Source organism: Poecilia latipinna, unplaced genomic scaffold, assembly GCF_001443285.1.
Source record: "Poecilia latipinna isolate Pla-1442-1.1 unplaced genomic scaffold, P_latipinna-1.0 Scaffold415, whole genome shotgun sequence".
NCBI classification, from domain to species: Eukaryota; Metazoa; Chordata; class Actinopteri; order Cyprinodontiformes; family Poeciliidae; genus Poecilia; species Poecilia latipinna.
The window spans coordinates 54984-82241 of record NW_015113031.1 but is presented as its reverse complement, the minus strand read 5'-3'; the positions used below and the strand labels follow the sequence as shown (position 1 = coordinate 82241).

Below are 27258 nucleotides of genomic sequence, written 5' to 3'. Positions count from 1 at the left end.
TACCCCAAATTAAGCTCCTCAACCATAGGTTAATAGAGTTAATATAGCCAACATGCTGTATGTTATAGCACATATAGCTGTATACATTATACCACCAGAGGGCGCTCGAGCTCTTACATTTCACACAAACTTGCTGTAGTGGTTCAGTATGATTTATACCGTTCATGTTCTAGTGTTTCTGTTCTAACGAGAGTCTTACGTGTTTAAGATGAAACTAAGTGGTATGCAAGTTTGTAAGGCATGTGGGGAAAAAAGGGGTTAAACAAGGATAACAAACATTGGGTATTTCCCCAACCTCTTTAATGTGATGGGGGGGGGGGGGGAATCATCAGTCTTGCAAACATCCGCTCATGACTTTTTTCTTCATCCGTATCAGCTGACAAGCATGTTCTCATTAGACATTGTGCATGAAAATCGCAAATGTTGATTTAACTTATGTCAAAGTGTGCCATAAAACTTAACGAGCCATAAATTTAGTGATGAGAGAACGGCTGCTCCACACAGTTCCTGTTCATTGTTCCCTCAGTACCATTTCCTCTGGGAAATTTGGAGCCGTGGGACTGGGACCTGGACAAGGATAATTACTGGAAACGCTAATGGGAAGGAGGGGGGCGGACGCTGATTCTAAATGGTCTTTTTCTTTTTTGGCCTGACTGGGTTTGCCCACTCCTCTGGTAGCTCGTCTATTGGCCCAATCCAACATCAATCTGCTGAGTAACCAAGTCCCCCCTCAAGTTTGAAACTTTTTTTTTTTTACGAAGAGGAGAAAGACTCCGATTACACGAACAGCAGCAAACCTGTAACTGATCTCACAGCCTACGAGAGAAGAAAACACTATTTTAATAATTCACAAATCTTGCGCCTGGTGGCTTTACGGTTACAGAACAGCAAAAGGGCAGTGAGAATTGGACTTTTTTTTATTTATAGCGGATACCCAACAAAAATCTGAGAAGCATGTTGTGAAGCGACAAGGATGTGAAGAGCTGAGCGACCCTGTTGAGATTAAAGCTTGTCAACTTCTGCGTCTGACCCAAGGTGAGTGCTGTCCGGCGGCCCCGCTGTGATCTTAACGCTCCGCAGGTTTTTAATGAAACGTCTCCCACCAAACAGCAGCAACATTACCCGTAAAACTTCTGTCATCACAGGCCTGGCCTCTAACAACACAAGAGTGGTGTAAATAAGGGTTCGATAAAGGAGGAGTTCAGTATTTAGTGAGCGAAATCTAGTCTATCAGCGTGGTTAACGGCTGTTTGGAACGTGACGAACGCCATGTTTAACGGAAGTAACGGTCAACACTTTGATTCAGACATCATGTTGATAAAGACAGCTCGCAGCTGTCTTGGGTGGGAGTGTGTGAACCGTCATGTTTGCTCAGTTTACTCGGCTTCTGATGAAAACTGCACTGCTGTGTGCTAAATGTCAGTAATTCATGTTGAAAGTCAGCTCCATGTTTTACCCGTGTCCCTTACACTCAGAATCTTTGTCTTACAACCAACTAATCAGCAACAAAAAGCGGCCAAACCGTGAGTTTCTGGGTCATAAAACTGCAGTGCCTTTGAAAGCATGCATACCCTTTGAACCTATTAAAAACTCAACTTATATTATTGTATGGGATTCCAAATGTGCCAAAAATGTTTTCTCCAATTCTTAAATGTTTTAAATAGTAGTAATAATTTTTTTTTTAAAACCCACTGTTAACTTGAGAGTTGAGCATTAAACTCTATAATTTCTTCCTAAAAGGCCGACATTGCATTTCAGTATGGTCATTCCTTACACTAAAGGTGGAAACATGTTTTGCATCTCTAAACTGCACAAATTAAAAGTTGTCTTTTCCTATAGAAACTAGATCTTAAAATAATGTTTATTAGACGTACTGCAAACCACATGTATAGGCACTACCATATTGAAATCCCAGCTTCTTAACTTGTAAAGGTGTCACCTTGGGTTTGAAGTGAATTCAGTTAATTCTGACTTCCCAGATACCTGGAATATAGCATTATTATTATTATTATTACATTACCAAATTTTGTATGGGAATTTAATAATAAACTGAGTAAATGCATAAAGACATGATTTCAATATTTACTTTTTCCTTTGTATATGTCGGCATTATTACAGGTTAAGATTTTAAATATCAAAAAGTGAGAAATTCTATATTTACATTCAGTTTATGTTTAAATTGAATGCATATTCAGCTTATGCATAAACTGAATATGCATGTACATATGCAAAAACTGAAGTAAAAAAAAAGCTCAAAGTGGCAGTAAATAAGCACAGCTGGAAAATTTGTCAAGGACTCTTCTTGGAAGTACCACGCACATGGTAATGTCTTTAAGGAAGAGAACAAAATGAAACTTTTTCGCTAATAAAACACACTTTCCCCGCAGTGAAACATGGAGGTGGCAGCATCACGCTGAGGTCATGCTGTTTTGTAGCATAAAAATGTTCATCAAAGTTAACTTGATCAAGCAAACATAGAGCAATGCCACTGTGGAATGAAGAACAGGCGAAAATGTATTTTAGATGTGCAAGGCTGGTGGAGACGCACCCCAAAACACGTGCAGCTACAAACTCCAGTGAAAGTCCGCAGTGCAGCTTAGACTGAATACGAACGCACACACCACACCTTTCAGATTGCACGCATCATTTTCCTTTCACTTCACAATTGCACACTACTCTGTGATGGTCTGCTACATAAACGCGCAATAAAACATTGCGAGTTGTGGTTGTAACATAACAGCTTACCACAGTAAAGTGATTTCATTTGTAGTGAGATTTCATCGAGACCCACCCGACCAACGGCAGATTACGAAACGTTTCATCCCCACCAAAATAATCCCTATGCTTTTGGGGGCTAATCCAAAGTTTACTCCAACCGATGCTGCAGACAGGGGGGCAAGACATATGGCTGGCAAACAGTGATATGTTTTGTAACGCATTACTGTTTACATTGTAAAAGGCTTTACTCAACAAAACAAGGCCTGTGTGCATATGAATGGCCCCTCTGTGCAGGCAGGGCTCTGGCAGGTAGCAGTGCACATTATCATGCACAACCCAGACAGACATGTCAAATGAATTACAACCTGGGATTTGGACCCCGGAGTTGGACTCGCTCCGAGCATTAGCTGTGTCGGTGGTGAAAATGATTTTGGCGTTTTTCAGCCTACTCTGTATTTTAGTTGCCAGGGCTTCCTTTGTGTCTGGCAGCCGCAGCTGTCAGTCGGCAGAGCTGAGAGAGAAGATGAGAGCAATTGGAGTATTGTTATATAATAGCAGATATTTTGTGGGTTTTTTTTTTTTAGGTTTATTTAACAGGAACAGACATAATTCATAGATGTGAAGAATAACACGTTCCCAATGCAAGTATCATCTCGTTCGAGGTCATCTGAATCAATTAGGTTATTATCGGTACAAATAAATTCCCACCACTCCCAGTCTGTAGATGCACGGCAGCACGAGTGTGCACTTTGAAGCTTCTTTTTAGTTTAATAAAAATGAGATAAAGGTTAGAGACACGTGCTTTGATGTATGAATGAGGATAATCTTTTAATTTCTTCATTTCTTTGAGATTCAAATCTGTTGCCTCTATCAAAGAACCTGCAGCACATATTTCATTTCCTCTTCTTCTCTGTGGTGCAGTCTTCAGAAGAAAAAAAAAATTAACCATCAGGTCAAACCTCAGTGACAGAAATAGGAATAGAAATAGCCTGATTAGTCAATCTCTACTTGGTACTGTAGAAACGTCTTCAGTGTTTTCTAAGAGGTGAAGACAACAAAATGATGATGGAAACTATAGGAAAATTACATTTCCCAGGGGAAGAATGCATTTTCAATGCTATGAACCTTGTTTGAGCGAAAAGTAAAAACTTAGAATAGGCAAAACTTGTCACAGAGCAATCGGATATAAGTAAAGTCTTAAGCACGAAAGAGGAAAAAACAAAAAACAAAAGTTGAAATGGAAACCTCATAGTCTAGTCTGGTTCTGTTGCACTGAGGAAACTCGATGAATTCCTGTAAATGTTTAACCTTTATGTTGGGATTTTTACTGCCCCATAGTAGCAGCAGTGGGGGTTTTTGATGTTGGTGGTAAAGTTTCCCATCAAGGGCGCCATTTTGTTGGGGGGGGCAACACAAGCACTTTTAGTGATGTTCAGTCTGTAGAGATTGGGGATTGTAAGAAAGCATGGCCATACGACACTAATAACTCCAAAATGTTTATCTAATGCAACATTTCCAATTTAATTTGAAGGACCGTGGGATGCATTTGATTTGACAATTTCTAGCTCAAAATCTACAGATTTAAAACGCAGGTTGTGATTTATTGAAACTTTTTCTTCAAATTCTGAAGTAATGCCTTCTTGGCATCAGTAGAAAGTTACATTGAGAGAAAAATGAAGACTATAACATATTTACTGTAACTCCACAGCTATTTGTGAAACATTATTTGTGTTTTTTGAAAAAATATTGTCTAGTTAAGAGGAGGTTCTCGCCCACCACGAGATTCATGACAGGATTTCATCCATAACGGCTCAAATTAAAGACGATAATCTGTTTTGTCGTTACTGAAAGTGCTCAGGGGTGTTTTTATGCGTCTTATTAGAAGTGGACATGACATCTCCTTGCTCTTAAGCACATAGTTCAAATTCATTAAGGCTCTGTTATTTTAAGGTCAAACAATTTGAGAGAGGACACATTTCTTTCAACCTTTTGATCCATAAATTGTTAGTGTTGCGCTAAAGGCGTGTCAGCAGGAGTAATTTGCTTGGTAAAGATCGTTTCTGGTAGAGTGGGCGATATTATGAGTTTCAGACAAGAAAATGTGCCATAAGAAACTTAAATTGTGATTCTATGTACACTGTGAAATATAAGACAAAGGTTAAAGCAGTTTTTAGTAGTTTATTGTCTTAAGATGTATTTGACATTTAAAGTGTTTCCAGCTGAAATTAGTGGGACGTTGTTTGCCCTTAAAGAGTGCAAGGAAGATAAATGATTTGAAAGCACGCCACTTTCATTTTTATTTTTTTAGAAGAGGAAATACATTTTATAAATAGCAGAAGTAATAGATTTCAGGTCCCTGCTCTAATATTACATATGTTTTTAGATGGTAAAAAAAAAAAAAAAATCTCAATGCTCTTTTGCACTCACTCAAATATTCCAACTAGGACTACAAAAGATGGCTAATAACACAGATCTGGAACAATTCAAATGCTTTCTAATGAGAAAAGAAAGCTTCTTAATCTGATGACTCTGTAGGCAGAAAAGCATCAGATTTAAAATCTCTTTACAGTAGGTTTCAGCCAGAGCTGGTTTTAATGACTGCTTGCTTTTTCCTAATTAACAAAAGCTTTGTGCCTCACAACTGCTCTGTCACTGTTTCATCGCGGCATGACTGAGAAAGACGATAAATATAACAACAATACTTGCACAGCAGGATTAAGCAGGGGCTTGTAAGCCTCATCTATGTATATTGCAGCGTAACCGTGTCCCGAGTAGATCCCCCTCTGAGCATTTTTTTATTTTATTTTTTTCAAACTTGGACAATACTGTCACGCTGTGCAGCACTCCCTGCGCTGCGTTATTAAGAGCAAAGCTCGAAAACCTCCACAGTAATCCGGGAGACGTTGTCGCTCCTGCTGAGGAGAAATCCATGGTAACTCATTACCACGACGCGAAAGGTGTTTGACCTTCTTTTACAAGCCAATAAAGTTCAACTGGAAGCAGTGGTGGCCCCTGGAAACATGAAACACTCTTGAGTTTTTGTTGGCCTCGGCTGATCTGAAAGCACGCTGCGACCCGACGGTCTAACACCGGCGACATTGTTTGAAATAATCGAGCCGCCGATGGAGTCCGCTAATAAAACCGGACTCACTTTAGATTCCACTTGAGTCATCTGTTGACTCACAGTGTCCTTCTCAATTTTCCCTGATCGCTATCTGTGCTGCTCCTGCGAACCCGAGCACGCTTGTATTTGTCAGCCTATTAGGCGCCAAGTTAGAAAATTATGCTCTCTGTGCTTGAGGTGAGGACAATTAGTCATAATGTGTCCCGCTCTTATGGTGGCCTTAATTAAAATGTCAAAGGCCTTGACATAAGCCGTAGCTCAAGCACTGGTTAGCCCCTTGATTATGTCTCCCATGATCTGCAGAGCTGTTAAGATGCTAATTATACTGTAAATAATATATAATTTAAAACGTAGACATGCCAGTTAAAGTGAAGTTATCTAAGAGTGGGCAGCTCTGGTGATTCCTTATTCTTTTTTTTTTTTTTTTTTTTTTTCCTTTTATTTCAAATGAGCTTGCTTGTACCCATTAATTAACAATCCACTTATGCATTTTAATACATGAACAAGTGTTGTGAGTGAGCACAGTGCTGAGCCTCAGGCTGTGCAGCAGCCACTGTATTCTCAGCCTTATTACACATGCCTAACACTGACTGATGTTCCCAAATTAATGCCAGCAGCTCATAGCCACTATCTCTTCCTATATGTGCTGAGTCCAGCTTTTATCCTGGTCTCTCATCTTTTTCCCCCAACCTGTTGCGCAGTGGCAGCCCACTCTCAGCCTCAAGTCTATTTTAGTTCAAATTGGCAGGCTGAATTATTAAAAGCAGATCCATTATGTGCCCGTGTGTTAATTATTAATTGTTCAGCGGGCTTCTGGCAGATCTGAGAAAACCGTTAAAGGGAAGGGCAAAGTATTTGAGCAGAAGACACTGATTGCCAACTGACTGCCAACGGTTACTGTGCATTAGGAAATAAAAATGACAGAGCCATAATTACAATGCAAAGATCCAAAGCCAGGGTTGTTTCATGCAATCCTGAGCGTGTTGCATCTGTTCAAACATTGCAGTTGCTCCTCACAAGTCAGACCCGCTACACAACGATGAGTACAGACACACAGGCCTGCCAGAGACGGTTTGTTAACACATGCGATGCTCCAAGCTGCGAGTATCCATTAGCAGTCAGCACCGCCTCCGTTACGCAACATCTCAAGAGAAGAGAGGAGAAGAGTGAGACTGCAAAACTTGATGAGAGATGAAATTGCAGCATGCGCTTTGTCCTGAGATCCTGCAGCCCGGATCTCCAGCAGCAAAGTGGTTCCAGTTGTGCAGCTCACTGAAGTGGTTACGTGTCCCTCTCGGAGCACAAAGCGCGGATGTACTTTATAGAACAACCAGGATTTTCTATTGTGTCTTTTAAGTGAAAATAGATTATAAAGCCAAAAGGAGGGAGAAAAATCTGTGGTGAAAGAGGGAAAATAATTGAGCAGACGTCTAATACCTTTGATCACGATTAAACAAGTTGCTTTTTGTCGCAGCTTGATTTGGAGTTTTCTGCTGTCATGTTTGTTTGTTTGTACATGCAGCTTTGCAATACAGAGGGAGTCAGAACATGGGTGTAATAGTTTTGATCTTTTGCTAAAAAGGACCTTTTTAGAGAATTTTGTGGCAAATGTTTATATATATATAAGCTTTGAGATTCCAATTTTAGCCAATACAGATTTCTCTTGAAGAAATATTAAAAGAAAACGTACAAGAACAAAACTGAAGGTGTTTTGCTGCTTCGACTTGCCCATCTTTGTATAGAACCGACTTTGTCATATTGCTCTTTTAAAATAAAACTTATAAAGGAGTTGTCATGTAAAACAAAGACAATGATTGCATGAGTGAGTTTTTAAACTGGTTTTAGCATCATACTATAGGTGATTAGCATGACTTGCATCGCTTGAACAGAAGTCTGTGCATACTTTAAAGAACATCAGAGGTGTTGAGAATCAGTTCTCAAGATGTTTTCCTGCAGATTTTAAAGATCGGGAGATCTTTAAAATTGAAAACCGGGTCTAACAGGCTCGGCACGTTGGACCCAGCATTATGACAATAAGTGTTGGTTGACGAGGTATTGGATATCTTACTTGAAGCTTACTCGCAGCTTTTTGATCGTTTGGTAGATGCGTTCTGTTTTGCAAGGCTTTTATTTTGCCCTGAATGTGTGAAGAGTCAAACAAGATGAGCGACACCTACAAATTTTAACCAATTCATAAATTTTCCACTGAAAGGTCAAACATGAACTTTTTATTATGCAATAAAGCTATTCAGAAGCACTTCCCTGATCTCAGAAGACAACTTTCAGGAGCTGTCCTCTAATTGTGAAGAAGTATTTAACAGCCTTTTATTGCAGAATCAGTTGTTGGTGATGAGTTTCTCCCTGTTAAATCATGTCTTTTAATGGGCTTTTTGAACTTTGTTGTATTCATTGCTGTTTAAAGGATTGTAACTGGTAATTCTGTTGCTTTCAATTATCTTTCATTAAGAATACAAGATCATTGACCACCAATAAAAGGAGCTTGGAAGTAGGGGCGCACTGATCGATCAGCTGGTCGATCAATCAACCCCATTTTCCTAAATTTTGGGTGATTGGTGAGCGGCTGATGCCTACATGTGAAACCGATCTTATCCACCAATCTTACTTGCATTTCAATAGCCACAGAGCTGCTGCACACTTTGTTGCACACTTTATTGGTGGCTTAAAGTTTTTAATGACCTCAAACCTTGTGATTTTGTAATGTGTGAAACATTAAAAACTAATGAAACTGATTTTTCTAGTTTATATTTGAGAGCACTACCTCATGTTCATCTAAAACAAGTTTGTAGTGTTTCACATGTGTTGATTAATATTCAATAAAATAAGATTGGAATTGAAGGTGTATTGCGACTTCATAGCAGCCCAACAGTGTCAGTTTAAAAAAACTGGTTTCTGCCAAAATCAGTCAGTAGCTCAGATTTTTTGATCTTATCTTTTATATACATATATATATATTAGTGGTCATCCAGAAAACTGCAATCTGTGCAGTCAGTCTTATTACATATGCAACTCCTGAACTTCTACAACTTCAGGAGCTTATTTTAGACAGCAGTCCCTCTAATTTCCTTAAATATGTCTAATGATTTTGGATGCCATCACTTAACTCACATTAGGTGAAAAAAGAACCAGCAAATACCATATATGTCTAGTTGGAACTGAAGTACTTTTCTGAAAGAGCAAGTATTCTCCTCTCTATCAAACTTCATCGCTTCTAGCCAGGTTGCGTGCCAGCACTGGGAAAAGGAGCTGACCCTTTGTTTTAAGGACTGCTATTGTTGTAAGGTAATATGGTTCTGTTATCCCAGACTGGAAACAGGATATCTGTTCATATGCGGACATCTTAGCCAGTGCATTATTCTGTTCTGTAATTAATGGTGAGCTGACTTCCGCTTCTGAATGAGCGACATCCGACCCAACGCTTAGTCCATTCAGAGTCCACTTGGAACAAGTTATATTTCAAGGTAGTTGGTGTCAAAATGGGGTTTCCCAATCATCATCTATCCACTGAAAACAATCATGGATTTAAGGGACTTTCCCCAAGCAGGCTCATATTTTAACTGGATTAAATAAATTAAAATGAAAAGTAGATTGAATGCTGCCATAGTTTTCAGCAGATTTCCATTTTGCCCCAACATCAGCAAGTTTTTTTTTTTTTTTTTTTTTTTTTTCATAAAACTAATTTATAATTTGACATAAAATTGATAATTTAACTCGAATTTGAGTTACTCGGAGAAAGATATTACAGTAAATAAATACAAAATGCTGTTTTTAAAGTTTACTGCGGTTATTTAAAATGGCTAAAATTAGTGTGAGGAGGGGGGGGGAGAACAAAATCTGTAAGGAGGTAAAAAAAAAAAAATATTCATGACGCTGTACTCTACCATCCCTACTTATAAAACACCTTTGCTTGTTTAAATGAATTTAAATGTCATTTCTCCCAGTTTAAAGTAGCACTCATTAATCACCTAAACTCAGATTCTCCTGCTTTATGTTAACTGCTGTAAAAATGCTGTTGTGTAAAACACATGTTTTTCCACCAAGTTTTCAAATGATTTGCTCCTGTTTAAGTGATTAAATACACTGGTAAATTATATTAACTCTTCCTACCTGCCTACCAAATCTTTCATTGTGTGTGTGTTTGACATTTGCTGGTTCAGCCACAGTTAACGCCGGGAGAGAAATGATGCCGATGGGTAAATGGAGGCAGACGCACCGTAAAGGTCACCGGCCCGGCTCAAACTGCTAACCTGTTAGACCGAACGCGAGTTAGACAACCACGTTAACCACTGCTTTCGAAACGTCAACAACTGGAACCGTGAGGGGATTACAAAGCTTTTTTCTGTTTGTTGTTGCGTGTTCTGGTTCTGTGATCTCCTCCGTCCTAAAGAAGGGAGGATTTGCTCTGATGGAGTTGTCTCTCCCGGGGTCGCAGCGCTCCAGTCCACATGACTACTAAATCCCTGAAGAACATGAAAGTCGTGACATTTTCTGCTGCCATCAACCAATCAATTGTTATTCTGTCATGGGAAGTTCCACAGTCCCAGCTGAAGCTTCCCCGCCCCCTCCTCCTAAGTTGTGGTGGCCCAAGCACTTTTATATTTTTGTGTTGCCGTCCTGTTAATGCTGACTCTTATCGGCATCCCTCAAACTGTCTGTTTCCAGCTTCCTGTCATTTCTCACCCGTCACTTGTCAGCTTTATCGTCTCTGACAGCTGAGTTGAGGTGATGTAGAGGATTTATCTGTGACTCTGCTCAATGTTCCCCGTTTGTAGACAAAAAAATAATAAAAAATGCTACTCAGAATACCTAAAATATTAGACACTGCTGTTGTGATGAATCTGTCTTATCAAGCATCTGAAACTGAAAGGAAACATTTGAAATAAACAAAAATGGCATCATAATTTTTTAAGTTTGAAGAGGAAGGAAATATTAGATGCACCGATGAGGCTTTTAATTGGCCCATAAAGGTTTCCTTTTTACTTTGGTTTTACCTGCTAATTCCAATTTGCATTGCACTTTTATTGTTATTTTTTTCCTGGGGCTACAGCAGTTAAAAGAAAATAATATCTGTGCCTCCATTTAGCTAAAATATTGTGAAATAATCTATCAGAAAATTAGAAAGCTTCCTGGGCTTCCTAAAATTATTTAAAAGGAAAGAAATCTTGAGGTATGTAAACTTTTGAATTTGAGGAAAGGAATAAAATGTTTTCTAAAAAAAAAATTATTTCTTATTATTTAGCAAGTAGGAAAAAAATCCTTTACTTGCCTAAAGCAGCAATGGTTTCGTCTGATTGTCATTCTTACTGAATAGATGAAAAGTGCATTGAAACACAAGCTACTGTTTGATGCATTTTGAGATCCAAGATGGAGGAGGGAGTAATTAGTTTTGATACATTTAATGAATATAACTGGGGGACATTTTTATAGTATATTTTATCTGCCAATTACTCGTCAGAAGAAGTGTAATGAAACATGGCAGATTCCTTGTCTTGGACTCATTGATTGATGCACCTCTATTCAAAACTTTCATTGCCGGTTAAAAAAGGAAACACTCAAAGGTGCAATGAAACTGGATCAATACATTAATAAGGATGCACAGGAAAAAAAAAAAAAAAAACAACTTGTGATTTGTCTTCACAATATCTTCATCTAAACTGAACCTCTTACTCCAGAGGTAGAAACTGGGTTCTCATTGATTGACCAACTAAGCTTTAAAAATCCTAGAACCTCTAATGCTCGATTGTTCTGCTTCACATTGTTAAACAGAAGAAAAATCAGAAAACGCCTAACCCAACACGCCGCCCAGCTCGTCGTTCAGTCGATGTTTGTCTGCCGCCTTGAATACTGCAACATATTTTAAACATTAGCCTTCAAAGTTGCTAATGGAACAGCTCCCACCTACTTGAATGCTCTCGCAAAGGCTTATGTCACAACTTGGCCTCCCGGGTCACCAAGGCATTGTCGGCTCGCGCTGCCTACACCACACTCAAGACAATCCAGGCTTTTTTTTTTTTTTTTTTTTTTTTAAAATTTTGTTCCAAATTTGTGGAATGACTTGGTAAGCGCGACCAGAACAGGGGCGACCTTGTTTACTGTCAAGAAGCTGTTGAAGACCCGGTTCTTCAGATAGCATTTCCTTCGCTGTACTTCCCTAAAAATCTCTACTGCAGTATTTCTTTGTGCGGTTTGACACCTCTGCATGGCCTTCCTACTAACTATGTTGTTAGACTTGTAATTTGCTTTGAATAAGGGCCTCTGCCAAATGGATAAACTTAAATATAAACTGAACTTTTTCATTGCAAAAACACAAAATCTTGCCAAGTATTTTTGGTCTGGTCTCTAGTGCATATATCTTAGCACACTTTAAATAAGACAAAGCCAACTTTCAAGTAACTTTTTAGCAAGATGTAGGGGCTTGTTTTAAGTAAATAATCAATTAAAATTGACGATCAAGTGCTAGTCATAAGTGACATAATCTGCCACTGGATCAAGACATTTTTCCCATTTTTTAAGTGAAATAGTCTGCCATCGGAACTAGTGCTTTTTATTAATTTTAAGGATTTATGGAATCAAAACAAGCTCCTATTTCTCGTTGAAAAGTTACTTGTAAGTTGTGTTTGTCTTGCTTTATGTGCACTAAGATATTTGCACTTGAACCTAGACCTTCAGATTTTGTGTTTTTTGCAGCTTCGAAGTGAGGTTTGCGTGGATTTTAGTTTCTCAGTCCTGCTTTCAGTGTTTCTTTGTAACTGCTCTTACTCTAATAAATGAAGTGGGGTTTGGAGTAGTGAAAGCAAAGCTCATATACATAAAACCTGCATTAGGTGCGGCCCCTAATGTGTTCATAAAGTTTGGTTTAAATGTATTATTGCTTAAACCAATTCATAATTTAGAAGATTAGTCTCCGAGTGATGGGATTAGTTCTACACTCACTTCTTAATGGACTCTTGCACTTTTCCTGGGAATCTCTGAGAGAATAACACTGTATCCCCCTCATCTGCGCCCTTTAATAAGCCCTGGATGGTGATGATGAACATGTGACAAACAAGGCCTCAAACTGTCATCATTAAAGTCCTGATTGATGTTATGCCACAAGCTGTGGCTTTCTGTGTAATTGCAAAATTATATGATGTTGGTCTCTGGGCTGTTTGGCAAAATAACTGAAGGAAACCTCAAAATCACATAAAGTTCTTGGTCATGGGTGCGTTTCCGTGTCAGAATGTTTTAGTTTAAACATTTTCTCTGCATGTGAAGACCATGAGTACTTTTTTTTAAAAACTACTTACACTGGCTAATGTTATAATCCTTTTATAATTTGTTGAGCCTCCGTTCACTTCATTGCTCTCAAGGACCTTATGAAAAAGCTGGATGCCACAGCTGATGGATTCCATATGAATACATTGAAGTGACATCCAAAGTGTCCCCATACAAACAGCAGCTTTATCTGCTCTGAAACTCAGACACCTCAAATTAATTATGGATATCTTGATTTCTTTTCATCTCGCTCGAAAATCCTCCCAGACCCGCCGAGGAAGGCCAGATAAGTTATTTTATTGTCTTCGCAGTCTGTTTTAAGCTCCATCCCTCAGTTGGGCTGTCACACTGACTTGACAGGGCTGTCTGTACCTGCAGCAGGGCGACAGAGTCCCTGCTTCCATTACCTGAGCTCATGCACTGTCACAAGACATCCATCACACATTGTGTGAGGTCTGGCTTCATTTCCATGAGTCACCTCTGCCGAGCCGCTGTCTCTTTTTGAGCGAGACGTCGTCGGCTGGTTCGAGGCGACCGTGCGAGTTCTGGCTGCTCTCATTAGAAGTGCCGAGCTCCCGGCAGCCAGGCCCATCGCTTTAAGCGCAGATGTTTGGTTTTTTTTGCGCTGATCAGCAGGCCTTGTATATTCTGCCACATTGCTGAGCAGCGCTTTCTCCTGTCACGTCTTGTTTTGCTTCAGATCTGCTAAAGTCTTGCCTCTCTAAATACCGTGGAGACACCGTGTCAGGGTTTGCTGTCTGCAGCCACTGCACTTCACAGACCATTTAAGATTAGGTGCCTCACCACTTTCATGCTTCGCAGCCACGCATGTACACAGATTTTATTCTAAAACCATGTTTACATGGAGCATTAAGCTTTCTTTCCTTGGGGGCAACAGGAGTGTGACGGGTCTTTGCAGTGGCATGCAGAAGAGACAACTTTAGTGAATAAAGTATGATTTTCAGAGGACATTAATTTAACAGGCGAGTGTATAACCCGATGGGCCACATGAGTAAGATCCTCTGGTTTGCCTGTAATAAATGTAAAAAAAAAAAAGGATCTGATGTTTTGTTGCAGAGTTAACTGGGATATTGGACTTGGCTCAGGTTCAGTTCACCCCTTTACTCGTCAGGTCTCCCATTTTGTACTTACACTTTATCTATACAACCAACCCATTTTGTTTGACTGTATATCCGTGGTAATACAGGGTATCTATGCAGTCTGAAGAATGGAATTTGTGTTGTTTTCCAGGTACAAAAAAGAACATCTGGACCTTACCCTGATTGCTGATGATCCATTCTGGTTTTATTTGTAGTTTGCGTTGATCACGATTGGTTGGCTTCAACTTATTCACGAGGACCCCACGTAGAAATAACATCTAGGGAGTTGTATAAATGCCAGTGTAATATTATTTTTTATTTTGCTACTTTATAACTTTTTCCTTTTCACACAATGCATCACTTTTGCTCAGAAACGTAGACAATGAGCAAGTTTTGCTTGGGGGTTTTGGAGGAAGCTGCTTTTGGAGGAGGTTTTTATACACCTGCTTATTCCTGGCAGCGTTCTGGCGGTGAGTAAGCCCCTCTCCCTCTGGATGAGAAACAACCGCACACATGGATCATATCAGGAGGCTTCTCTGTTGGCAGGACACGGGGCTCAAGGCAGCGCTCACCCTTTCAGCTCTGGATAAATGATTTCCAGATGTCCCAAACAAATGGACAAAGGATTCATTGGCGATTTCAACATTGCCCAGTTCTCTTGTATTTCATGTGGAATTTCATCCCCTTTGTTATTATTGAATAAAAGTGTCGTTCTTTGCTGCTCATCTCGTGAAAAGACTGTGCAAATGTCTTGGTGTCACTCGGATACACCCTCGCCTGCTGCCGATGTTGAGAAAGCTATGCACTGGTGGCAATAAATACTCCACGAATCTCCTCTTCTCACCTGGTAGTAAAAGAAATGCAATGACTTATGAGTTCGTACCAGTTAAATTCACATTTGAATTAAATTTTTAAATAAGAAAAACATTTTATTGCCTGAAATGCAGTAATAAAGCATTCCTGCAGCATATATAATCATTTGTAGCAAAGGATGCAAAAATACGAAAAAATACTTCTGACACCAACATGTGTGAAGCTTTCTGTTGGACTTGACATCAGTACACAGTAGTGTAGTGCTAATCTTTTTACTATTTTTGGGGGGTTGACCGATTAATAATTGGAAAGAAAATGGTGGTCAGTAGGAGATTTTTTTTTAAATAATTTTAACTGAGTGAAGCTAAAACAGTTTTTTATTTTTTTTATTTTATTAATGTAAAATGTATCTATTTTTTTGTACAGTTGACTTGAATTCTGCATGGTTTATTTTACCAAATGGCCTTTTCTAAGTCTTTATACTCCAGTTTAATAATTTTCTTAATTAGTTGACGATTATTTCAATAATCAACTCACCATGATCAACCTGATTAATCGTCTCAGCCCTAGCTTACATCTTTATAAATGACTAGATGTTTTGTGTTGCAGTGGGATCCTTTTTTTTATGTAACACAATCCCTACAAAAGGGATTCCTTTGAGCTTTTTTCTCCAAAAGCTTCACCTCCACCTTTCAGGTTATTTTCTTTCACAACTAAATGGAAACTCTCTTGCTGCCGATCATTCACAAGCTTTTAGAGAGCATCACCATTTTCTCACTTTTGGCAGCCGCTTCAGGTATCACATTACGGATTGTTGAGATGGAGCTGGAGGAGTCTGGTTTTATAAACCTTCAAATTAAATGTGTCCCGGCTTTTTCCTAAAAGAAATGGCTGTGAACGAGGCAAAGCCCATAGAAGCTAATTAAGATTTTAGAGCTTAGTAAAAGCCGTTTGAAAGCTGAAATCTCTCGGGTTGGCTGAGCATTTGCGCAGCTCTTCTATTCTCCTCTTTAGAGCAAGAATGTTAAAAGTGTGTTTCTTCTTTGGAGATCACTGGATTTTCTTCTTTACTATGAATAATAACAGGGAGGTTAGCAAAACTTTGACATGCCCTCTCAGTGTTTCTCTCGAGTGACTCCACTTGCACACAAGCCTCCATATTTGAACTGTTTGTATACACAAACCCTGACAGGCAAACACTCCACCTCCCTCTGCCCCCGTCCTCCTCATCCCCTGTTTTCTGTAGCTCTCCGGCTACACAGCTGACAGCGTATGATGGCTCAGGTCCCTGACGAGAGTGGAATTTAATGAGCACTATGAAATCTCTCTCCAATCTAAGAAAGTGGTCTATTATCCATCAGCACTTCTCAGAACTGATACACGTCCGTCATAGGGAGAGAAACGGGGAGGTGTAAATCCAGACTTTTTTTTTTTTTTTTTTTTTCTTGAATCCTCTGAAATGTGATTCTGCTCTCAGAGCTGACCAGACCAGCCGAGCACCTATCACTTAAATAGCAACAAAGATTTCAAACTCATCTCTTTTTTTCTCTCTCTCTCTCAGCCCAGTCATTATACGTCTCTTTTCCTTTGTTTTACATTTCACACGGATTGCATCAGAGGACGACTGCAGCTCTGTAAGTTAGTTAGGACTACGTTGACGTGGCGGATGAGGGATCTGCCGCCGCTCCTTCTTCATCAGCTAAACCAGAGACACGACTACGCGTCCGGCAGCCGCCTCAAGACGAGGCCGGCTGGCGCCACATCCTGCTTCGGGACGCTCTGTAAACGAGCTCTCGCTCGACGCCTACGTTTTCTCAACGCGTCAGTATTGACTTGTAACACACCTCCACCCTCGTTATTTTCTCTCCCATCTCCACGCCTTCGCTCGCCCTCTCCTCGTGCGTCTCCTCTCTGGGAGGCGTCCTGCTGACGCTCTCCAAGGAGTCTTATTGATATGCTTAGAGAGGCATTGCAGACGGAGGGAAAGAGAGGAATGAAAGTCACACACTGCAGCAGGAGATTCACTGCCTCCTTTCTGCTTCCATCAACAGTGGGAAAATAAAAAATCACAACTTACCCAGCAGGGAAATCTCGTAGCTCCTTTTTTTCGTTTTTCCTGCTTTGGATTTGTAATTATGGCCCTGCGAGAGGATCGACAGTTGGCCTTTGGGGCATATGTTCAATTAATCTTTAGAGCTCTTTTCATGCTGAGACATAGAGATTAACTCTTTATCATGATGTCAATGGGACACTTGGTTAAATGCAGCTTCTTTGGGGTTTTTTTTTTTTTTTTTTTGCAGTTACATTTTGCAATGAATCGCATGTCTGAGACTCTGAAAGGAAGGAAATCTGATCTGACTGAGTCTGCTTTATTTGTCTTTTTTCCCCCTGAGGTGTAGAAGTGTTTCCTTTATTTCTGTGTGCGTTTCGTCACTTCCCCAAGTTCCTCACTCTTGGGCTAGGCATTGTTTATTTAACAAAGGAACGGATGTACTTTAAGTTTCAGATGCAACATGCCAAGATTTACACACTTTTAGCCAAATTATTGTTCATTGAATAGAAAAAACAAACACCTTTTTCCCCTCAATTAATACTTTTTATTTTCAGCTTTAACGTTTTTTCTTTGTTTGCTTTTTTTTTTTTTTTTTCCTTTTAAAAACATGAAATTATTTGCAAGGACATGTCAGTTTTTCCTCTGGGAAATCATAGCATGCTAATTTTACAAGTCACTTCAGTCATATCGACAAATCTTCCAGTTTTACAGACGCAAAAGTACATCTGTAAAACTGACAGATGCCAGTTTTACATCAGGATGCGAAGTTTTTTTAGGATGAAGATTTATTTTTCTGCAATCGAAGCATGCAGTTCTTTATGCTCTTCTCAGCAACCGGTGAATTAGCTGGTTTCTGCTTCAGCAGTGTTCTTTTAATTGATGACCCGGGTTTGGCGTTTTTCCACTGCTATTTTGATGATGAGCTTTGAGTTTGGACGGTTTGTCTGCCGTCAGCATCACCTTTAACTCCCTCTTCAGATTTTCCTGTCACATTCTGGTTGTGGATATTACTTCAGGCAACAGAAACATGTTTCAAAAAGTAAAATATTATTACTTCAACCGTAAATTGTGATATCTATCGTGATAGAAGCCCAGCATAAGCAAAGGATAACTACATATCCTCTATTGAAAACGTGCAAAAATACTAGTTTGTCTAAAACCTAACCATTTACTTAATGGTTACTTAATTATCATTTACTTAATTATCTCGTTTTTTGTTGTATTTACTGATTTGTTTTTTGAAGGGGGAAGAATTTAGTTTCATGTTTAGTATCTTTGAACTGATGGGTTGGGCTGTTTAGTACATTCTGAAAGTTTTTTGGTTCAGTTTGTACTCTTCATTTCTATATTGTAAAAATAATAAAATATGTTAAATAAAAACTATCCCTTTGTTCCTATGAAATGGTTATAATGCTGCTGGCTAGAGCGGCATAATATATTATCATAATATCATCTTACACAGTTTGCATTTTTCTGTAATACATTTAGGGGTACTAGTTTTATAATGCAGCATAAAAAGTTTTTGTATATATATATATATATATATATATATATATATAAGGTCTAACAGCAGAGCATAGACGTTGAGAGGAGCTGCTGAACGCTATGATGCAAACCCAGTGAAGCGCTGGTATCCCAGCGTAATGGACTGTCAGGTCGTGTCCTTGTCCCTTTCCACTCTGGGAAGGAATACTTTAGCAGTCAGGCTGTGACGGCAGCGTAACACTGTTTGGATCAGCACCACGAGGTAGATTGCATTCTCTCTTGAGTTTCCTCAGCAGCATAGTGTCTTTCTCTATCTCTGCCCTCCTTTCTGCAGAGCTCTCCCTCTGTAAATCATATCAGCCAGACTGATACAATCAGTATCCTCTGCAGCCAAGTGACACAGATGTTGTTCAGGTTGAGGAAACTGTGACAAACTAAACAATGCTCTCACACCATAGAGTAGAAAGTGTTTATCTGATAATAGTGTTGGCTATTTTTCTCTTTTTTTCTGTTTGATATGAGTTTGCTTAAATCCTCCCTATCAGGAGCCCCAAACTGACTGTTAGCCTTCCTTTGGTATGTGAATGTATCTCTCTCTCCAAACTCCCTTGATAAAACTTCTGTTTGCCACAGATAAGGTACCCAGCACTGAGAAGTACAGGAACCTCATTTATAAAATCTGATTCATCCCTTTAAATAACTCCACAGCACATTGCCGATGTTTCTTATGGACTGGTAATGCCATGCACTCAACCATAAATGAACATGAAAGCTTGTAGCAACAAAACGTAGTCGTAGTTGTGAAGCTACATGCAAGCAGACTGAATTTTCTGAATATTAAGTTCCTTGAGTTCGCTAAAGATGAAATATCCTTTCTATATGATCCCAATAGTGGTGAGGTAATAATGCGGTAAGAGAGGGCCAACACCTCGCACTCAAAGTGGTTACATAAAGACAAGAGCAGAAAACTGGCAAGGCATACGCTGTTTAGTTTTGACATTTTAGATGTGTCTTGATAAATTATAATGTCATTAAAAAGTTTGTTTCACTAATTCAATTCAAAAACTGAAACTCATACGTGTCAGAATATTTAAAGCTCTGGTTTCTGTTTTGCTAGCACTTATAGCTAGAGGAAATGTCAGCCTCATAAAAAGTAAACCCGGTATCGGTATTTGGGTTTACTTTTTATTCACCTATACCTGTCTATTTTAATAGTTGGAACAGCGAATATATCTTAAAATGCATTAATAAACAATGGAAACTGTCTCAGAGGCTTAAGAACTCTTCCTCATCTTGGCTTTTGGACGTACAGCCAATCGGTGACGAGGAAAATGCACGGCAGTCCTGGTTTGGCTGCTTTGCAAATGCCAACCAATGGCATTGCACTTTTTTTTTTTTTGAATATTTCAGATATGCTGTACAAAAAAACATTTGTAAATAGCTAAATTTTCTGTAAATAATTTGGGATTCCACTGAAAACTTGGCAGGTGTCCTCTGTAATCGCTGTAGTTCTGCTGGAGTGCTAAGGAGTCTCGGGTTGCTTTAATTGCTGCCTCCTCCTTATCCACATTATTGGGTGTGCTTTCTCTCATTTTCTTCTTCACAATGCTCTAGTCTGCCTGCAAAAAGGAACAGAAGTGCTATTGTTATTAAACCAGATATGTGTACCTTTGGCAGTCCAGGAAGGGTGCCAAGCCCTGCAAGAAAATCAAATCCCCAACTGATGAAGTTCTCTAAAAAAAAAAACAAAAAAATCCTGATACAGGACTTCGCTGACTTTGGACTCGCTAAAACATAGCGAACCAACACCAGCAGATAACGTGGATCTTTAAATCCTCACTGACTGTAGAAGCTTCACAGTCAACCTCCAGTGACTCGTCAGTCCCAGGTGTCGTTACCTTAACTTCTAAATAAAATGCAAAACGTCCTTTCATCTGAAAAGAGGACTTTGAACCTCTGAGCAGCAGTTCCAGATGGGGGGGACACTTCTTGGTGTGTGGTTTAAGATTTGCTTAAGACATAAAATGTAACAGTCCGTGCCCTGGATACGACCAGGTGTGGTGGCTCAGTGTGAGTCTCTCCCAAACTCTTAAAATTCTTGAACGAAGCATTGTGTGAACGTTTTGTGGCTTATGCTCCTGGTGGAGGGAGTCCAGTCAGCAATCTTCCACTTGATTGAGTAAACCATAACATAGACATAACATTTCTATAATGAAATCATTTTTATTGGGCTTACGTGCCACAAAATTTTATGAGCTGTAAGCCATAATCATAAAAAATAAACAGAATTTGTGACATGAATCTATATATGTCCCACTGTTTATCTGACTCATTTGCAGAGTTTAAATGAAAATGAACGTTTTATATCAATTTAAAGCTCCTGTTTTCCAACAGGTAGATGCTGTTTATATATAGTAAATCTGTAAACAAGCCCGTGTAAAATTAAGCTCACGGTACACCTGTTCATTCACTCTCCTGTGCTGCTAATGGACTGTTACAGAAAAAAAACAAATTTCTTGTTTTTTTTCCCCCCCACATACTCCCAGGTGATGCTGGGAGATTCGCAAAGGTTAGAGAGGAAAATAGATTCTCTTTATTTTATTCCTTTGAAAAGAGGAATGTGTAAACCTGCTGTGAAAGCCGGCAGCCCCCGTGACCTCCCACTATTCACGGGCTTTTATCATGCGTGCAGCCTGTCACCGAGTCACCTCACTTGGCACGCAAACACAAAGATTCACACATAAAGTCAAGCCACCCGTACGCGGCGACCGAACGGCTTCTGCGCGTCTGCAGCTCTGCAGCTCACCTCCACGTGCACACCCGGCCGTCCGCCTTGTTCCCTGGACGGTTTTAGGCTAACTAGATGTCCGGATTACACCAGCTGCTTTTGCGTGGTCGTGCTTTGAGCGACTTCACTCCCACACTCACGACGACACATTCTCCTCCAACTACCAAGCCAGAGGGGTGCCGGCGCTAATTTGACAGCTGCCACGGCTCATTATCTGATAAAAAGACAGTTCTTGGCCCTGCAGTTAAAACACTATCAGTGTAAATGTTATTTGCAATAACCTCACGCGTTGCAGACTGCCAAGGTAATGCACTGTCAAACAGGATGTCTAAGGAAAGGTTGCTTTAGTGTCTAATTTTGCGCCGACGGCAGAGCGCCAGTGAGCAAACATCGCCTTTATAGGCATGTCCTGTAAGATGATCCATTTCCTGGTGGATATAACCATTAACCAGGTCGCTGTCCTCTCTTTGCTCCATCCTGACCCAGACTCGACCATGGACTCCTTCAGCACCAAGAGCCTGGCCCTCCAGGCACAGAAGAAGCTGATGAGCAAGATGGCCACCAAGAGCATGGCCAACCTCTTCATAGACGACACCAGCAGCGAAGTGCTGGACGAGCTGTACCGCGTCACTAAGGAGTACACGCGCAACCGCAAAGAGTCCCAGAAGATCATCAAAAACCTAATCAAGATGGTGGTGAAGCTGGGCGTGCTTTACCGTAACAACCAGTTCAACAGTGAGGAGCTGATCCTGGTGGAAAACTTCAGGTGAGATGGAAGAAACCGTCAAGCCTCTTATTTAATGTGAAATATCACATTATAGAATTAAGTATTGTTACATTTTCGATTTGGCTAAGGGTATGTCCGCCAGCTTTGCATATTTAGAAATAGCTAAATTTTCATATTTTTCATCGTCAAACATCTCCAGTTCTGTCAGATTTGATGGAGAGTATTTATTAAAAGCAGTTTTCAATTCTTGCAACATGTTTTGAATCTGATTTAGGTCCATTTAACCAAAGTTAACGTGCTTCAACCTAAATTATGTCATTGTAGCTGTGGTTATACGTTTCCTGCCACATACAGCGTTTTGCATGTAGGCCAAAAAGTTTACATTTGGTTTCATCTCATCAGAACACACTCTTGAATGTGTTGAAGAGTGTTTTACAAACGGGCTTCTTCAAGGCTCTCCATCAGTCAGACTTTTATGTATCATTTTACTTTCAGTTCCCAATTATGCGCTGCCTTGCTATGACCCGTCATATGAAATGTTGATGAAACGTCTCGATTTTTGTGCTTGTAACATCACAAAATATGGAAAGGGCTATGAATGTTTTTCCTAGACACTTTATATTACATGCTGTAAAAAAACAACTTTATTTTAAAACAGTTGGCTTGTTTCTAATAATTTTTTTGTCTTTACTTCATTTCTCAAACAAGCAGAGCAACACATTATTCAATCTTTGTTGCTGTTGCATCATGGAACAAAGTCGTTTAGTTAAAAACAGTGCCATTATTTGTTGTTAATGGTAGCATTGTGCCTATCAGCATAGTGACTTTATCAGGTCAGAACAGGAACCACAGCAGGCCTGCAAACCTTCCTGCAGTGCTGTAGATCCAGCTTGATGATTTGCTTGTATTCTGCACAGAGGGTGTAAGATTTCTACCGGAATATTTTTTGGTTTTTAGCTTACTCTGCTTTCTTGCTTTCTTCTCCTTCAGCCTCGGCTTTGGTGGTGCGTGCTGTGTGAGGAAGGTTTGCAGGGTTTGGACTTCTGTAGCATAGAAACTAATCAATTGTACACACGTAGGTCACTTTGTGAGGCTAGTAACAGAATTACTCAGCACTGGTGATGTTGCGAGAGAGATCCAGTCAACAGGACCTTATCCACCTTATTCCTGACATCCATGAATTTTAACCCTACAGACTATTGGCTGCTCATCTGTTGGGACCAGGCAGAACCTCCAGCCTAAAATATTTCCACACTGCTGTTAATCTTCAGAAACTGATTCTTTTTTTTTTTTCTTTTTTTCTTGAAGGTGAGAGTTTGTAGGATTTCAGGTACTGAAGTGAAAGGTGCAAACATGCATAGGGGTAGTAGCTTCAAAATCTAGATTTTTCCTTTTGTAGGCACTGTCATTAAAAGAGCAGTGAGTTCTCGAGGTTTGCAAGGACACGTCCTTAACTGTATTAAGACATATTAGATATCAATAGGCTTTTATGATGACTTTCTGTGTCTGTCAAACCTTAGTCTGGCCTTTATTTATATACCCGTTTTTATTTATATACCTCACATGAAAGTTAAACTTGTGCAGCCAATTTCAGACACATACTTCCCTAATCAGTGTTAAAAAGCCTACTGTAAATGTTTTGAAGATACTGAAGAGTTTTTAGTGACTTCTTTTAACACCTTGCAGTCAGATTTCACGGTGAACTTGCACGGACGACCAGATCTGAGCACATTAGCAGCTATTTTTAAATCCCTTATCATACTCGTACGCTGCTACAATCTCCTTACTGAAGGCCTTAGACAGATCTCTGGATCTCACTCTGCCTTCAACAGTAAACAAAATCGCTGAGGTTTAAGTGGTGAAAACCTCCTTCGAGCAGTTTGGAGGTTTGGTCCACCGCTCAAAGTGACGTGGTTCCTAGTTTGGAGTTCCCTCAAATACAGTATGTTTAGGCATTGCTAAATCGTATTTGTCAAAAACGTTTGATTTGCTTTTGTTTTTGAGCGTCTTGGATTACATAAACCTTTAAATGTCCTTCACCGCCTCAGCCTGTTCCTCATTCACCTGAGCTGTTCTGTTTTTGTTTTGTTCAGCTCTGGTTTAATGTTCAGGTTTGTGTTTACTAGGCTGTTTGAGTCAAGCATCTGACTGTAAGCAATGTATGTCAGGAGTTGACAAACCTTGAGAAGTAACAAGGATGAACCTTTTTTTTTTTTTTTTTTGGCATTTTTTTAATGTGCTGATGGAAGCAGCTTAATGAAATTGACTTTTACATTACTTTGTATATTTTCCACTAAAACAGTAAAAGTGTGAGGACTGTGAAGCTGACATAAGTGCAGAGTCTGGAGAACGGGGCCTGTGTTAGCGTGGAGATGTGTGGCTGTGCAGGACAGCGCTGTAACTAGTGCAGTGGGGGAGCCCTGAAAGTTTCCTCCAGAAAATCACGAGGCAGCACTTTCTATTTTTTACTCCCCTCTTGCTGCTGCTCTGGTGTAGAAACTGACGGCCTCTCACTCGCTCTCTCCCCCTCGCAGGAAGAAGGTCCACACTCTGGCCATGACCGCCGTCAGCTTCCACCAGATCGAGTTCACCTTCGACCGCCGCGTCATGAGCGGCATCTTGAACGAGTGCCGCGAGCTCCTGCACCAGGCCATCCGCCGCCACCTGACCGCCAAGAGCCACTCGCGGGTCAATCACGTCTTCAATCACTTCGCCGACTGCGACTTCCTGGCGGCTCTGTACGGGCCCGCCGAGGTTTACCGGACCCACCTGCAGAGGATCTGCAACGGGGTCAACAAGATGCTCGACGACGGGAACCTCTGACCTCCATTTGCTGTACTGTTGCCTCAACGCTTATTGTTGGATTTTCTTTTTATATTATTATTATTATTATTGTAAAGGTGACAATCATAAACATTTGTACTCTACATGCTTCCAGATGTTGCTGTACTGACATTCCCTCATTAAGTTTGTCCAAAGACTGCTTCTGTGCTTTTTTTTTTAATATATATATATATATATAAACGAATGTAAAACTTTACACTCTTGTTAGTATATGTGACAACTGTGCCTGTAGAAACCCCCATTTTATTCTTGTTTTTGCGTTAAAAACTCAAACATTGGCACAGGCCTAACCTCTACCAGGCGCTTTTAAGGGACTTGCACCTAAAGAGGAACAAATGACATAAAGGAATGATTGTTTTTGTTTTTTCTCGTAAGAGTAGTGTTGCACTCATTTCTCAACAAGCGCTGTACCGTTTTGTCATCTGCCGTTGTGACGCCGTGTGAAGCTCAGCAGCCGGGTAATCCTGCTTAGCCTGCATTTTCCCCACCTTTAGAGGAGAAGCCAGGCGTTGGTTTCCAAAGGCTGCCGTCGGACTGCAACGGTCTGGTTTCTGGCCACCACAACAGATGTAAAATATGCGAGTCACGGGGAAGAACTATAAACAAGAAGGAATGCGTCGGTGCTGCACTCTGCCGATTGTTTCCAACGTCTCTCTGGATGCGCAATCATCCGGTCGGGGAGAATCCCAGTGAGGGCACCAGCTGCAAAGTTTGACCAGCGGGGGAAACCTAGATGCTGCAGCCCGAGTCTGCTGGTCATTCAGATCCAGCCTCGTCTGAGCTGAAGTGGCTCCTCGTAAGCAGTCGGATGAAAGACTGGCTGCTTGGAGGACCGGGCCAGGTACAGAAATTATCACAGAGACGAACACGGCGCCTGATTGTGCTCTCCCGCCGCAATTACAGCTCCTCGCTCCGGGGTGGCGTAATGGCCTGGAGCTCGCCTCTGTCGAGCAGCCACTCCATTCCCGCCCTAATGTGATGGAGGCAGCCACCACCTCTGCTAGCACAGAGCGAGGAGTCCTTTAATGGACTGAAACATGTTGTGTTTCTTCCCCCCTTTAAGCAGCATATGAATAGTTAAACCTATCCCTCTCTAAGCTCACATAATAATGGATGTCTTTCCTTTTTGTCCACCTTGTTTTGTATCAGCGCCTCTGTCTGGGAGATTGTTTTGTGCTGCGGCCTCATTTAGTATTCTGACTCTGCGTGTGTGTGTGTGTGTGTGGGGGGGCGCGTGCGTGTGTGTGTGTTTGTACCTGTGAGAGAATTGGAAATTGAGCCGTGTAATGAGTGCTGTGCTTTCCCAGATAGGATTGCTGAAACTTTAACTTCTTCTGCAGCAGCCCGGCCAAAGAAAACAGCACTGATGAAACTCCAAATGCTTCCTTACCTTAGAGTAACACTCAGTAAAACTGCATGCACTTGATTATTGACAATAAGGGACACAAAGAACCTGACTGTTGTGGTTTCAGGCTATTTTAACGAACCGTTTTTCATCCTTACATGACTTCCTACACACCGTCTCTCACTTTTGGACCTATTTGACCACATCATTTTGGAAGGCTTTGAAGTAAATCCCTTCTCCCTAAAGAGTTGACTCTAATTGTCTCTTTATGGCATTTTTTAAAGTCCGTCCACATCTCAGGGATAGTTTAAATCTGCTCGTTTAAAATCACCACCGCAGGCCGTTTGAGCTGCCTCATTTATATTTACAAAAGCTCACGTTTAATATTCTTTTCTTGTTTTTTTGTTGTTTTTTTTCTTTTTACTTCAGTGACTTTTTTGTATTTGCTGATTGTTTCGTGTCTCTGTACTGTATCCTTACACAACAAATATAATACAGATTACTTTTTGAAGGAAAAGAATAAACTTTCCCTTGTCTCTTTTTATCTTTAATCACACACAGCGTCATCTCATCAGCGTGTTGGATGTTCTGCGTTTTTCCTGCCCGGATCGGGTCTGACTAATCTGTGTGTGTGTGTGTGTGTGACCTGAATTTCGTCGACTAAATCCCTCACTCTTGCTCGGGAGATGGAATAAAAACACAAACCCATCTGACTTGATAAGCAACTCGAGTTGGGGTCACTTTTTTCCGCTTCTCCCAAGCGGACGCTTCGGTCAAAGGTATGGCAGGAAATGAGTAATGTGGAAAGACTTTTTTAGCTTCTGTTTTTGGGCATTTAAACAGTGAGCTCAGCTTCAGTTTGATTAAATTCCTCTGCGTGCGTGTACGTCCACTCTTAATGTGCCATCTACTCTGCAAGGTTTTAGACTGAAACGATAATTTGCCTTGAAACGTGTTCGACGGTCCTCCCTGAAGCACACTTGAAAATC

At 40.4% G+C, this 27258-nt stretch overlaps 1 protein-coding gene across 1 annotated transcript; it reads left to right on the top strand.

The window, feature by feature from the left end:
- The first annotated feature begins 325 nt into the window (after positions 1–325).
- Positions 326–26820, top strand: tnfaip8l1 (tumor necrosis factor, alpha-induced protein 8-like 1). Its single transcript, XM_015037674.1, has 3 exons — positions 326–1035; positions 21840–22119; positions 24615–26820. The coding sequence occupies exons 2-3, from the start codon at positions 21848–21850 to the stop codon at positions 24901–24903; spliced, it is 561 nt and encodes a 186-aa protein (XP_014893160.1). The 5' UTR covers positions 326–1035; positions 21840–21847; the 3' UTR covers positions 24904–26820.
- Positions 26821–27258: the final 438 nt, after the last annotated feature.

Excerpts from the sequence above, each read along its gene's own strand:
- tnfaip8l1 (XM_015037674.1), top strand. The coding sequence starts at position 21,848 with ATGGACTCCTTCAGCACCAAGAGCCTGGCCCTCCAGGCACAGAAGAAG. Across the intron at positions 22,120-24,614 it reads ATCCTGGTGGAAAACTTCAG|GAAGAAGGTCCACACTCTGG; the intron begins GTGAGATGGAAG and ends TCCCCCTCGCAG.